Here is a 14,928-nt window from a genome sequence, read left to right as displayed (position 1 = left end):
ATCAGTAAGTTCAGTGACAGAGTAGATAGGATGACATAAGCTGCTGTTGGTAGGAGTGGTGATCTGTACCTTAGCAAAAACAACTGAATTCAAAACAACTTTTTAAGACAGAGGAAAAACACAGAGAAAACTGTTTTTGGGGCTCAGATGTCAGAGGAAGAGGGTCCCTCATGGGGCTCACCTGACTGACTGAGTTCTCTTGAGAACATGTGAAAAAAAAAAAATAAAAAGGAAGAAGTCAATGGATCCAGGGTGCTAGGTTGGAAGGAAGTCACCCCGGAACCATGAGGTGCCCCTCCCACCTGGGCCAGCATGGCCCGTCCTTGGGTACCGTAGCTAGTTCTTGGCTGGCTCAGAGAGACACACGGAGAGCAGAGCTGGGGATTCCACTTAGGTTCCTCAGGCCTCTGTAGCATGTTTAAAGGAACCGAGGTCATTTAGCCGGAAGGGAAGGCTGAGTGAGGCAAGGACTTGTGTGCTGTGTGCGTGCTCCATTTCCAGGGGGAGAACACAGCGGTTTAGGGGAGCTAGAAGTATTCCCTAGGCAGTTAGTAACAACAGATCTCTGAAGGAGTCTGGGGAGTAGCGTAACCACAAGTCTTTGAAATTAGACTGTTCTGGTCCTTTGTGAACGCAGGGGATGGACTTGGAAATCTTCGGAGGCCTGAGCAGGCTTGTGGAAGGAGTCACGCTGAGAGCTCCGGAGGATTCTCTCTCTCTCCTTTCGTAGGTTCAGCTCAAGCAGTAACTGCAGGGGTTCTGACCCCATTCTTTTGAGCTTTTAACCTGGACCCGAGGGAAATGGCTCTTATGAAAGAGGCAACCATCCAACTCATTCAGGCGGTGGGCTGCAAGTTCGCCCAAGAATGTCCCACTGCACGGGGCAGAGGGGTTCACGGTCAGCTACCTAACAATGCCGCTGGCAACCTTTCAGCTACTACCCCAAGTGCCATGCAGGCCAACAGTGGTTTCACACCGGGGCCTGGAACTCAGATTCTCGTGCCTTCGGATCCAGACGTTTCTGACTCACCCATACTACACTAAGCCCAAAGCACTATACCACGCAGAGGCCGGAGCGGTGTTGCCTTCATTACAAATGGTGCAGCATTGGATTTTCAAGTAAATCTAAGTGTTTCTATTGTCTTTAAAATGACATAGATATGTCCAGTTATTTAAAAAAAAAAAAGGAAAAAATTACAAAATACAAATGCCCGTGTTAATTTAGCTAGTCTCAGACATTACATTCGAGAACATAGAAAAGCCAAAAATCTCCAGTTATAAGCACAAAACTAAGGAAAGTTATGGATCAGCGACTTTTGTCAGTGATCCGTTTCTTTTAAAATCACCAGCCCAGATGACCTTGCCCACTTGGTCTTCACATTGTGCAAGACTTGTCTGCGGGACCTTGGGAAGGTGGGGCAGGTCCTATGGTAGGGTTTGTTTTTGGAAGAACAGCAGGTTTTGGCCGGAGGGCTGGCGGCTTCAGCTGCACACCCATTCTGGGCGCCACCATGGGCTTGAAAGTACTCATTGTGTCACTGGAGGAGCTGGTGCTCCGTCGGATCTGTGGCTCCGAGCTGCGGAGGCCCACGTTGTGCAAAGGGCTGAGAGATTCCGTGGACGTGGCCGGGGTGGGAGCGTTCTTCACTTGTTCTAAGGTGTCCAACACCACGTCGGGGGCGTGCTTTGCTGTACTCTGTCTCTCCAGTTCTCGCAGTTCATTCAGAGCAGTGTTCATCGTCTCCTCAATATCCTGTTGAAAGATAACCAGAGAGAGAGAGAGATGGAATAGACCGGTAATTAGTACTCACGTACGGAAACCCTTATGCTTCATTTCACAGCAGATGGGCCGCCAAGAGCAATGCTGTTTCAGCTTCGCCGCCTGTAGAATGTTTACACGTAGTGCTCACGATTATTTTGTCTCTGCATGTTCAGGAGACCAGGATGCAAGGGTGCACGGAGCCGTCTACCCAACACCGGCTGTCCTAAGGTGCCAGGCAGCCTTCTCGCGATTTCCACCTTCCATGCTGACTTACTATTCAGAATTCTATCTCAGCTCATGGTTAAAAGATAGCTTCCAGTTTAGACTCCGCAACAATTTCTCAAGAAATAGATAGGAACGGGAATGAAAAGCAGCCTTCTTTCATTCATTTAACAAATAATTTTGGGCCCTCACTAGTTTGTGTCTAACTCCTAGCAGTTGTTCAAAATTCAGTTTAAGCCTTTCTCTGATGCTCTTGTCCAGGGGATCTCAGTGGAAGGGTACTGCCCTAGAGAGGGCATTTTTGTAGTATGCTGTGGGAGTATTTTATTTTTTAAGATATTTATTTCTTTATTTATTTGAGAGAGGAGAGAGAGTGTGTTGTCAGCATGAGTCAGGGGCAGGGCAGAGGGAGAGAGTCTCAAGTAGATTCCCCACTGAGCGCTGAGCCTGGTGTGAGGCCCTATCTCACCGCCCATGAGATCATGACCTGAGCCAAAATCAAGTTGGTCACTCAACCCACTGAGCCACCTGTCTGTGTGTGTATATTTTTAAATGGCACAAGAACAAGATGGCGTTAGTGGCATTTGGGGAGCTGGGTTATACATACTAGATCTGTTGCAATATTCCAGGTAATTTACATGCAATGAATTATCCTGCATCTTGTTCAACTTCTGAATGTCCTTCAGACGTTGATGGAGGTGAAAATCCTATTTATAATAACCTGAGCTCTGACCCTAACTCTATCTTATATTCATATGCATTTTTAATTGTTGTATGTCTGGTAATTATATACGTAGGTGAAAGCATCTTACTACTTTGTCTTTTAGCCTATTCAAGCATTAACTGAAGTACACTTGTTTTAATATTTAATTCCTTGTATTTTTGCGTATTATATTTAGAGCTTTATATGTTGTTTCAAATTAGGTATCTCATCTGTCAATTTATTTCAGGCAGTAAAGGGGGAATGACAAAATACCTATTTCGAAAAGGTACAGTATATTCCATTGATGGATGAATAGACGAGCAAAGTGTGGTCTATACATCAACGGAATATTATTCACCTTAGAGAGGAAGAAAATCTTGCCACATGCTACAGTATGGATAAAGTTTGAGGACATTAAGTGAAAAAGAGGCCAGTCATGAGAAGACAAACACTGTCTGTCTGCGTTTCTGTGAGGTAGTCACACTCACAGCAGCAGAAAGCAGCACGGTGGTGGCCAAGGGCTGGGGGTGGGAGGGGAGAAAGGGAAGTTGTTCTTCAGTGGGTATAGGGTTTCAGTTTTGCAAGAAGAAAGAGTTCCAGAGATCTGTTTCACAAAACGTGGATATACTTCACTGACTGTGTGGTGAAAAATGGTTAAAGTGGTAAATTTTACATTATGTGTTTCACCACACACACACACACACACAGAAAAGGTGGGAGCATTGTGTGGGACAGGACAGGTGAAGAACCACCACCCCGGGCTAACTGGCATGCCTCTTCTCTACATGCCCAGGGCTCCTTTAACTCACCTGGAACATAACCCTCCCAGGGGCGCTGCATGATGGGAACCGATTTCCATATCCTACTCCCTCCCAGGGTCGTTAAGCACCTTCAGAAAGCAGCTGGCTGATGATTTAATGGTGCTTCTCTAAAGCCTAGCACAGGACCTGGCACACAGTAAGTGCTCAAGTAAAGGTTTGCTAAATGAATAAACCAAGCTACAGTAATCGCATATGGATACTGTCGTTTTTAGAAAAGCCCCATCAGGGATGCCACTGATTTGTTTAATAAGAGAATCTGCATGTTTTTTGTATGAACACCATGATGGCAGGCTTTCTTGTCCTCAAGGGAAAATCTGAAGAGGAGAGATGGAAAGATAAATAAAGGACACAGCTGGAAGCCATTCTGGGAGAATGACATCACTTTTCAAGTGATTATTTTCGTATGTGATTTCTATTTGATGCTAAACATATGGATTTTTTTTTAATAAGTATTTGTTCCAGAGAGATAGTCCAGAGCCTGATTTATCTGTTGAGTTTTTGTTTTTATGATTTACAATTAGAGGATTTCCTGGGGTGGCTCAGTGGGTTAAGCATCCGACTCTTGATCTCAGCTCAGGTCTTGATCTCAGGTCATGAGCTCGAGTCCTATATTGGGCTCCATGCTAGGCATGGAAGTCACTTAAAAACAAAAGCAAAGGAACAAACAAAAAGGATTTCCTGGTTCTAGAAGCAAAAGGGTTAAATAGGCATTGTTATACCTTCCCACTCCTAAGCTCCTAATTCCCTGTCTTTCTAACCTAAATCCTGTTTCACTGGCTTATTATAAGCAGGGACCTTATGGATTTCTCAAACCATTAAATTCAGCTGTAATTAAATCTCACTGGTTCTATATAGGTCTCCAAGGACCCTGTACAGTATTTCAAACAGAGAAAACCAAAAGGTCAAGTCTTTTTGATTTTTGCTAAAAAATTGTTATACATTTAAAATTGGTTTAATTTTTAAAAAATACATTAAACCCCCTCACAATCTAATTTACATCCAAAATTTTCTTTAGTTAGGATATTGGAAATAGCTTGGAAGTTTGTCACATCCATACAGGTCTCCTTGGGCACTCTTTATTAAAAATAATCCATCTTTAATAGTTCCCCATGTTTGTCTTATTTATTTCTCATTCACTCTCTTTTTTGATTGATTTAGTTCATTTTTAAGCTTTAGACAGCTAGAAGATGCTTTAGATTAAACCTCTTTCGTCAGTGGTGATACCCATTATTTGTTGATGGCCTATGCTGGGGGGGAAAAAAACTAGAGGAAAAATTGCAGAATGATAGAAAATCCATTAGTCAATCTTGTCTTACCTTTACTTTGTCAATTTTAATCATTAGAAAAAAACTACGAAGTCCTCTGCACTAACTGTTGGGAAGAGAAGAGTGACGAGGACCCAGACCCGGTGTTCTTCAGCTAGTCATTATTTCTCCTACTATTTACAGACTAATCCAGCATTTCTCCTAAGCTGAAAGGGTCATATTTCTCCTACAGTAATATTTATCTGTTTGTGGGCTCTCCATTCTTTCTATCAATTTGTCTATTTTATTATCTTTAGCATGCTTTAGAGATCTGGTAGGGCTAGTTCTTCCTCATTATTATTCTTTTTCAGCCTTTTCCTGGCTATTTAGCAATGATGTGTTTGAATGCCCTGGGGCCTACACTTCTGCCATGTCTCTGTTTAAATCAATATGAACCTAATCACTTGGGCCCTTCCAGTAACAAATGGTTCTTCTAAAGAGACCTTAGTCAAGCCTTAAAGAACGGACTAATTTCTGTTTTCTCTAGTTGGTTCTCTATAAAAAGCAGGACTACAGACAGGAGTCCTGCATCCCTCCTTCATCACACCCCAGGTACAAAGCAGGTGCCAGGCCATTCCACGCATCCTACCTGAGCGATTGTCTCTGGGTCCAATGGCTTATGGTCATTGAAGCCTGTGTATTGCCCCGACGACGTGGACCTTCTAATAGGAGGACTGTCGATCTTCTTGAGTGAGTCGTGCCGGCTGATATTGGTCAGGCTGCCGTGGCCTGGCCGGCGCCTCCTCTCAGGACTGTCGTTGTTGAGGCCACGGTTCTGCAGCAGGCCCCGGGGGTGACCGCCCAGGCTTGGGGACCCCAGGTCAACCGAGGAGTTGGAAAGAGCATGTGGCGGGTGCAAGGGGCAATGGCCATCACTGGTCCTGCCAGGACGCCTTACTGGAGGGGGTGGCTCTCCTCTTTTTCTTTGTCTAGAAATACACAAAAAGAGAGAGAAAATAGGAGAGCTTATCACACCGGCTGATGCTGAGAAGCTGTGGGTTCTGTGGCTCCTCAAAGCACTTGGGAAAGTTGAGGTTCAAGGGCCTGATGGTCAGACTCCACCCACCTGGCTAGATAGCCATCAGGGTGCCGGTCTGTTGGGGAGTTCATGTCCTTGGATGAAGACTTGTCCTCAGTGACTGGCCCACTGCTGGCCTCGCTGTCAGCTTTTTGGCTCAGAGTGTCTGAAAACGTATCGTCCCTATAATGAGGAGAATCCAGGGTGAGGGTCTTTCACAAGATGAATGGGAACAAAAAAAAAGAAATGATGGCATTTACATATTCAAGTCTTTCTCTTATCAACACGACTTTCCTTATAATAAAAATATACAATTTCACTGCAGGTAAAGTGCAAGATTCAGATGTACAAAAAAGAGCAAAATCACAGTCATGATATAATAGCCAGACACCACTCCTGCTAGAATTTGAGAAAATAGCCTTCTCTACTTTTTATCCATGCCCGGATAAACATGTATGATGTCTGCATATATAGGTATGACCTTATACTTAAGACACCGATATGTTTATGTAGTTTAGATATCTATGACTGTATGTCTGTATCTACACACACATAATACTTCTTGGGTTCTGAGATACACATTTTAACATTTCTTTCTTTTTCTAAAATTAGGCTGAATCATTTAATCGCTGTATACATTTTATGCCGTATATTTCTCTTTTCCTTGAAAAATCGTTCGTAAATTAGTGCTACACTGTGAAATAGTCACAGAATAGGGATTATACTTCACATATGATTTTGCAACCTGTTTCTTTCATTTAATATATTATATATATATTCATATATACGATATATATATTCACTTAATATATTATATATATATTATATATATTATATACAATATATTAATATATTATGACCATCTTCGCATCTCTTTAAATATTTTTAAATTATTTTTAAATTCCCTCTGGGGAATCTGGAATTGAAATGGTAGCCGGACAGCAAGAGAGGAATACGGCTGGCTTGGAACTAGAGGTGTTATTACAGCTCTTGAAGCTGCTCTCCACGTGGGTGATTTTTCTAGGAGCCTGAAAGCTTCACAGGGCATCTCTCATTAGCCCTTTCTCCGAACCTGCTGGTGGAGTTTGGGAAATGAAAACCTGCTGGCCCCGAAGTACCATTAGCAAAGACCCAACAGCGAGGTGAAGCACGGTGCCCAGCTCAGAGGTTTGGGCTCTGCAATCCCATCTGCTCTTTTCTCAAAAGACCCAGGTCAGTTTAGGAATAGTGACTGGAGTCTTCCAGCGGGAGCAGCCGGGACGGCGGGAGCAGCCCCGAGGGCGGGGGGAGCCCACACTACTCACATATCCTGCACCACAATATACTGGTGTGGCACGAGCCCATCGATGCCGTTGTGCCTGCCTTCCCACCAGTCCTCAGACGCCCGGTGATACAGCAGCAAGGAGGCCCCCTTCTTGAAGGACAGTTCTCTGGCGGATCGCCCCATGTAGTCAAACTTGGCTATTGCTTCTATTGGCTCACATTCTACAAAGAACACACCAGAAGACAATGAGGGACAGAGGTGTGAGGTAAGCATGAAACGCTGTGTGAAAGTTCTCTATGAGGCCTTAGAAATAAACCAGGCCATTTCAATATCCAGAGTGAACAAAGTAATAAGTCCTCAATGGGGGATAAACTCGGGCTGTTAAGAGAGTTACAGAAAAACATTCTCAAAAAAAAAAAAAAAAATTCTCTTGCTGTCATCAGTTTTTCACACAAAGAAAAATGGAACACTGGATCTTAATTTCCACAGCCTTTTACCAGAGATAGAATGACAGACTAATAAAAAACACTTTAAACTTTGCAATATGATATATGAGATCTTTCCTTGGGTTGTATGTCCTCCACAACAGCTCCAATATTATTTTGACAATGATGGAGTTCCCTCATAACATGTTAATAACCATGGATAACATGGAAAAATCACTATCCCAGAATATTAGGAAGTTTATGCTTTATTTGCTTATTTAAAGAAAAATCAAGTTTACAAAAACCAGTACATTAAGTACTATTTGAGTACATTTAATTTCTTCATGTACTTATCTGGCACTATCAAATCTTCCAACTACCACCGACAGTAGAGATAAGTTTGTTTTCTCTAGGATCAGTAATAAATTCTAGTTGCCTGTGAAACCAGCATAACTTAGACTGTCTTGTACCCAAATTAAAAGACCAGATTCAAAAATTATATTATCCAGAGGTCAAAAGATATTCAAGGGGATTACAGTGAGTGGAAAAAACCAACCTCAAAAGGTTACATACTGTGTGATACCACTTATATAGCCTGTTTGAAATGACATAATAATCAAGATGGAGAATAGATTAGTGGTTACCAGAAGTTGGGAAGAAATGGCCACGGATATAAAAGGGGGAGCACGAAGGACCCTGGTGATGAAACTGTATGTGACTAAATGTTTGCACATACAACTGAGTGCACCTGAAACTAGTGAAACGTGAACATGGCAGAGGGAGGCTTTCAATGTGGATTTCCTGGCTGTGAAATTATGCTGCATTTATATAAGATTTTTTACTATGGAGGGAAGCTGGGATCTCTCTGTAGGAACCCTGTAGGGTTCACTTCATGTGAACCCCAAAAGATCTCAAAATTAAAAAAAAAAAAAAAAAAAAGAAAAGATGTTGAACTCTGGGCCCAGAATTGGAATTTTAGCCCCGATCTAATTCTGATCACAAAGGTTGAAAGCAAATAAGAGGACAAACTATACAAAACAACTGTAAGAGATGTGTTTTGTGATTCAGCTTATTGCAAAAAGCCCTTCAGTTCTGGGCCTTAAGATCTTTCCTCCTGTCTCTCACCGTCCCTGCCACCATCATCCCTGCTATCCACAACAGATGAGCAAACTTCTAATCAATAAAACACAGAAAGGGCCAATACAAGTGCTAAATGTTCAGAGAAATGTATCTATGCAACGAGCAATGTCTTATTTGCTAAAAACTGAGCATGTATTAGTTTCCGAGTACCCTAGCATATATGCACACATAATAGATTAAAACTTGTCTATCTGTCAAATATTTTCTCAGGAAGTTGTCTTTGATTTTGCTTAGTAATGAACCTTCCCATTTAAAACAGTTGATTTTTCTGCAAAGATTCCTGAAATATGTTTAATATCTTATATGGAATAACTTCATAAGAAATCACTGGGTAGTCAGCTAGGCTTCCTTCTCACTTGAAAAATTCAAACATTCTCTGGGCCATGTAAGACACAAACATAAAAAATCAACAAACACATTGAAAAAGCTTAGGGTTTACCTTATATGAAGGCCTGTGTGAATTTCACCTATACATTTAAATACTATAATCTACATGTAGTATACGACTTAGCGAAGTAGGTGTAAAAGTAAAGCAACAGTTTAAGTTCTTTAACAATTGACTATAACTAAACAACAACAACAAAAACTGACTATAACTTTCAGATCATGTTAGCACTCTAGTATTCCCTCCTAAAATTATATATACATATTTTCTTTTGAAAATTTTATTTATTTGAGAGTGAATGAGCGTGCACGAGATGGGAGGGAGGGGCAAAGGGAGAGGAAGAGAGAATCTCAAGCAGATTTCGTACTGAGCATGGAGCCCAGGTGGGGCTCAATCCCAACACCCTGAAATCATGACCTTAACTGAAACCAAGAGTCGGGTGCTTAACCACTGTGCCACCCAGGTGCCGCTAAAATTATATATATATATAATTTTTTTTTAAGATTTTATTTATTTACTTGACAGACAGAGATCAAAAGTAGGCAGAGAGGCAGGCGGTGGGGGTGGGGAGCAGGCTCCCTGCTGAGCAGAGAGCCCGATGCGGGGCTCAATCCCAGGACCCTGAGATCATGACCTGAGCCGAAGGCAGACACCTAACCAACTGAGCCACCCAGGCGCCCTCAAATATATATATATATTTTTTATACTAAATATTTTATTGCATGCTGCTGCTACTGTACATAAAATAATTACCCTTGTGAAATAGAAATTTGCGAAAATTCAGAGAGGCAGATGTTAAGGACTGACAAAAGTAGAAGTTTGTATAGTTCAGCACATGTCACAGGGATATGCTTTTGTACAGGTTTCAAATTTAGTTCTCCTTTGAATATTCACTGGTTCATGAAAAGTGGTTTAGAAAACCATCCAAAGATTCATTTTACTACAAAAAGGAACAGACTTTCTGGGGTCTGAAGGGATTCATACTTAAAGATACACCAGTTAGCAGGGGGTCGGTTGGGCATTCTGCAGACAGAAGTGTTTCAAATCTGCAGCTGCCTGGGAAACCTTCACCAGGTTAAGCCCAGCTTCCAGCCACTTTCTTCATAGTGGTGCTGCTGGAGGAACCAGACATGGCACTTGTAAGAGCCGGGCAGATTTGTCTCTGTAGATCTGTCAGTTCATGGGTCTGCGGGGCCAGACCTCTTTTTTTTTTTTTTTTAAAGATTTTATTTATTTGTTTGACAGAGAGAGACACAGCGAGAGAGGGAACATAAAGAGGGGGGAGTGAAAGAGGGAGAAGCAGGCTTCCCACTGAGCAGGGAGCCCGATGCCGGGCTCGACCCCAGGACCCCGGGATCATGACCTGAGGCGAAGGCAGACACTTAATGACTGAGCCACCCACGCACCCCTAAAATTATATTCTTTATTAAAACAGTATGAATAGCAGCTTTATTAAATATCTACAAATATGCTTTATAGAGGAGGAACTAGAACTTTATATTCAAAGAGACTGACTTTATGGTTTGTTTTTAAAATTGCAGATAAAGAATAAATCCTGGTTGATCAGAGATGACAGATGCCAATTTTTTTTAACCCTAGTTCTCCTTGGGGAACAGAAATAAACATGTCCATGGTACCAGGGACATGAATAAACATATCCATGGGGAGGATTTGTTAAAAAAAACTTAATGACATGTAATCCGCAAATTCCTATGTCAACATGCCTGTGTACTTTGAATTTCATTTTACTGAAAAAAGTGGAAAGATTCCAGCCCATAACATAGTGTGCAGTCTAGGTACTTGTCAAAGGGAAATGAAGAAAGAACCATTAACGTTCTTTAGACATTAATTAGACATTCAGTCACAGACTGTCAGTGCTGGCCAAGGGCTATTTAAGGCTACTTAACAGGTATATATATGTATTTTATCATAATTTCATAATCATGCACTTTATGCTTCTTATCTCTGTTTATTTGTTGAAACAACTAGCAACAGGATTATCAGGCTCTGCTTATTTAATTCAAGTATGGGGAGATTATGAAAGAGTGACCCGATGAATCAGAAGTACATTTTTATTGGTAATTCTCTATCAACTACTAACTCTGAGCAATTTCATTATTTTGACTCTTTCCACTCCCATGGGAGTCATTTCGCAGTCAAGTGTCAATCAATAAGCTGGTTATGCACATCTTAGTCTACTTATTGCAGAGCACATCAATCTTAGGGCATGGCAATGCACCATTCCCTTTCCTATGGAGCCACATGGTCCTTTAAGCTCGTCAGACTTTGTAGAATGTCGCCGCTGCTGGTAACAGTAAGAGTGAACATGGTAACTTCATTTCTTTGCATGGCTATTACAGCTCTGTGCAGAAGGGGAAAAAATTCAGTACAGCTGATTTTCTGACTGCCTGGTGCTATCAAGTCTTATATTTCCATTTCTTGTCAAATGCTAGTACACTGCATTTTCGCTTTGGGACCTTGCTGTCCCTGACACTTCCCCGCCTAGATCTGTTACTCACAGCCCTCGCAGGTGACGGTTCTGTTCTAGAATAGCTTCTCTTTCAGAAACAAAAGCTACCCTTCTCCAGTGATACCACCGCAGAGAAAAGACAAGACAATACCTGGGAATCACAAAGATAATCAATCCTCTGGTTAACTTAGTTACTGTAAATTTAGAGGTTGCCTGTGGGCAAGGGTATCTGCCCTTTGTACGAAATGCTTTTCTTTCCAGCAAAACCAGGTGAACGTGGTTAACATGTTACGGAAACACAGAGCCCTCAGCGAAGCTTCTCTTTTGTAGTCAAGAGGCAGGAGCAACTAACAGATGGCGGGGGGAGGCTGATGTTTGGGAAGAGAGATGGTTGGGCTTTGTCTTAGCTTTCCTGGCAACTAGGGAAAGCAAGGAGACAGAGAAGTCATCAGTAAGAAAGGAAGAAATTATACGGAGAAACAAAGAAAGTCAAGACAAAAGAAGGGATGGTGGCAGCGGTAGGGCCCAGAGACTTTCAAAAGCAACATCATGGAAGTACAAGCTTTCATTGTAAAGAATTTCTTCTAAATGAACTTCTGAAAATGTCAATTCACATTACTTTTAAAAACATAAAGAAAAATTTTTTTTGGCTCAGATGTAACTTTTTAATGTACAAACAAGGAACCTAAAATGCAACGCATGTTGAAGTGAAACATTTAAACCTTTTTTTTTTTAAGGCAGAGGGCGGACATCAGACATCCTGATTATTGTTACCTTTTTGCTGAAATCAATGAAAAAGCCCTCCCCCTTTTTTAAAGATTTTATTTACTTATTTGTCAGCAAGAGAAAGAGAGAGCACAAGCACAAGCAATGGGAGAGGCAGGCAGAGGGAGAAGCAGGCTCCCTCGTAGGGAGCCTGTTGTGGACTTGATCCCAGGACCCTTGGAAGGCAGACGCTTAACCAACTGAGCCACTCAAGCATCCTGCCTGGATTTTTTAAAAGAAAGATTTGATTTATCCATTTATTTGACAGAGGGAGAGAGTATAATCAGGGGGAACAGCGGAGAGAGAGGAAGAAGCGGGCTCCCCACTGAGCAGGAAGCCTGATGTGGGGCTCCATCCCAGAACCCTGGGATCATGACCTGAGCCAAAGGCAGACATCCAACCGAGCCACCCAGGTGACCTGAAAAACCCTGGATTTAAAAAAATCTTTGTAATTTCATTAATAATTTGCCATGACAGTAAGGAATATTAAAGACAAAAAACAATGAAAGTAGGAACCCGGTGAGGTAAACAGAACATGAGAAAATGTGAGTCAGAGTTTGCCTTGAGGGTATTTTCCCTGCCTGGTTAACTTAGGGTTTCATTTTGGACAAAAAACCAAGTACAGGGTCTGCTCAGTGTGGAGAAGGTAAACCCCCATAGAGGATCACACTCTCAGTGTCACAGTGAGCTTCTAGTTCTAGAAATCTTCCTCCCTCCTAGCCCTCCATACTTCTCCAGAGATGGTATACATCACTCCCACCCCCTCCTGGACTTAAAAATAGAATCTATCTCAATTCTTGGAACAAATCATCTCCAAGAATCCTGACCACATTCCAGTCCTCAGGTAGGTTTGCAGTTTACAATCACCCTACCTGGGTGGCCTGGAAAACCTCAAGCTAAAAATTCAATATGGTCCCAAGGTGGTTGTGCCCAGGCAGAAGTAAATAAGAAGCCTTTCTGGAGGAACTTACCTACAACTGAGCCTAAAGGAACTCCACACAGTTCCAAGGAATACATAAAAAATTTACAGAACACCCTGGAAAATAAGACTCAATGAACAAGAACCAACAAAAACAAATCCAGGAAGACTGCAGATGTTATAATGATCACAATCACAATTTAAAACAATGGAAAGGATTAATATGAGTAAAGAGCCAAAGACTGTAAAAAATGATTAAGCAGCCAATGCGGAAGTGAACCAAACAAATTGTAGAAAAATAATTACAAATATAAACTCAGCGGATGGGTTTAAAGCAGATTAGTCATAACTAAAGAGAGAATAAAAGGATCATGTATATAGCTAAAGAGGTACTAAGAGAAATCTGACAGCTTTATATGTTCGTATGTAAAAAGTGTTGGGGCGCCTGGGTGGCACAGTTGGTTGGGTATCCCACTCTTGGTTTCGGCTCAGGTTGTGATCTCAAGGTTGTGTGATCGAGCCCCCACATGGGGCTCTGTGCTCAGTGCAGAGTCTGCTTAAGACTCCCTCTGCCCCTCCCCCAGCTCTCTCTCTATTTCTCTGAAATAAATAAATAAATCTTAAAAAAAGGTGTCGAGCAGCCATCCCTGAAGCACCAGTGACCAAAATGAGGTTCAATCCCTTTATGACTTCTGACCAGAGCAAGTACCAGAAACTGCATTTGACTGCACCTTCCCATATTCCCAGGAAGATTATGTTGTTCCCTCTTTCCAAAGAGCTGAGACAGATACAATGTTTGATCCACACACATCCACAAGGATGATGAAATACAAGTTGTGTGAGGATACCACAAAGGTCAGCAAATGGGCAAAGTGGTCCTGGTTACAAGAAGAAATGGGGCGTCTGGGTGGCTCAGTGGGCTAAAGCCTCTGCCTTCAGCTCAGGTCATGATCCCAGGGTCCTGGGATCGAGCCCCGCATTGGGTGCTCCGCTCAGCGGGGAGTCTGCTTCTCCCTCTCTCTCTGCCTGCCTCTCTGCCTACTTGTGATCTCTGCCTGTCAAATAAATAAATAAAATTAAAAAAAAGAAGAAGAAATATGTCTTCATTGAACGAGTACAGGAAGAGCAGGCCAATGGCACAACTGTCCACCTGGGCATTTACCCTGGCAAGGGGGCTATCAGTAGATTCAAACTGGACAAAGACTACAAAAAGATCCTTGAACATAAAGTCAAATCTTGCCAGATAGGAAAGGAAAAGAGCAAATATAAGGAAGCAACAACTGAGAAGATGAAGATATGGGAATAAAGTAATCTGATATATGACTTTTTCCTTTTTTAAAGATTTTATTTATTTCTTTGACAGAGAAAGACACAGTGAGAGAGGGAACACAAGCAGGGGGAGTGGGAGAGGGAGAAGTAGGCTTCCTGTGGAGCAGGGAGCCCAATGCAGGGCTTGATACGGGACTCGATCCCAGGACCCTGGGATCATGACCTGAGATGAAGGCAGATGCTTAATGACTGAGCTACTCAGGCGCCCCTGATGTATGATTTTAAATAAAAACCGTTAAAATGACAAAAAAAAATGTGTTGAAAAGTAATGTTAAAGATTAAACTTATTAGAAAGAGAAAAAAATGGTCTCTAAAGAGAAAAGTATAAAAGTTTGTTGAGAGACATTAAATAACTAGAAATATGTTTCTGGACTGGAGGACTGAATATTATAAAATGTCGC

At 42.0% G+C, this 14,928-nt stretch overlaps 1 protein-coding gene and 2 pseudogenes across 4 annotated transcripts in view; 1 reads left to right on the top strand and 2 right to left on the bottom strand.

Moving 5' to 3' along the window:
- Window positions 1–1,375: 1,375 nt before the first annotated feature.
- SRGAP1 (SLIT-ROBO Rho GTPase activating protein 1) overlaps window positions 1,376–14,928 on the bottom strand; it is a gene marked incomplete at its 3' end in the record, with an annotated part of 269,007 nt that continues 255,454 nt past the window's right edge. For both annotated transcript variants that reach the window (XM_080811741.1, XM_080811742.1), the window contains exons 19-22: window positions 7,135–7,315; window positions 5,879–6,013; window positions 5,402–5,741; window positions 1,376–1,753 (exon numbers count right to left, since the gene is read on the bottom strand). In XM_080811741.1, coding sequence (XP_080667867.1) covers window positions 1,376–1,753; window positions 5,402–5,741; window positions 5,879–6,013; window positions 7,135–7,315 — 1,034 coding nt within the window. The remainder of the gene's footprint in view (window positions 1,754–5,401; window positions 5,742–5,878; window positions 6,014–7,134; window positions 7,316–14,928) is intronic.
- On the bottom strand, window positions 9,985–10,176 carry LOC308347922 (guanine nucleotide-binding protein G(I)/G(S)/G(O) subunit gamma-5-like; annotated as a pseudogene). The gene has a single exon. The product of its transcript is annotated as a guanine nucleotide-binding protein G(I)/G(S)/G(O) subunit gamma-5-like (transcript).
- LOC308348007 (large ribosomal subunit protein uL24-like) lies at window positions 13,866–14,504 on the top strand (annotated as a pseudogene). The gene is made up of 2 exons: window positions 13,866–14,079; window positions 14,286–14,504. The product of its transcript is annotated as a large ribosomal subunit protein uL24-like (transcript).

Source organism: Martes martes (assembly GCF_963455335.1).
Source record: "Martes martes genome assembly, chromosome: 8".
Classification (NCBI taxonomy): domain Eukaryota; kingdom Metazoa; phylum Chordata; class Mammalia; order Carnivora; family Mustelidae; genus Martes; species Martes martes.
This window is presented reverse-complemented; position numbering and strand designations above follow the sequence as displayed.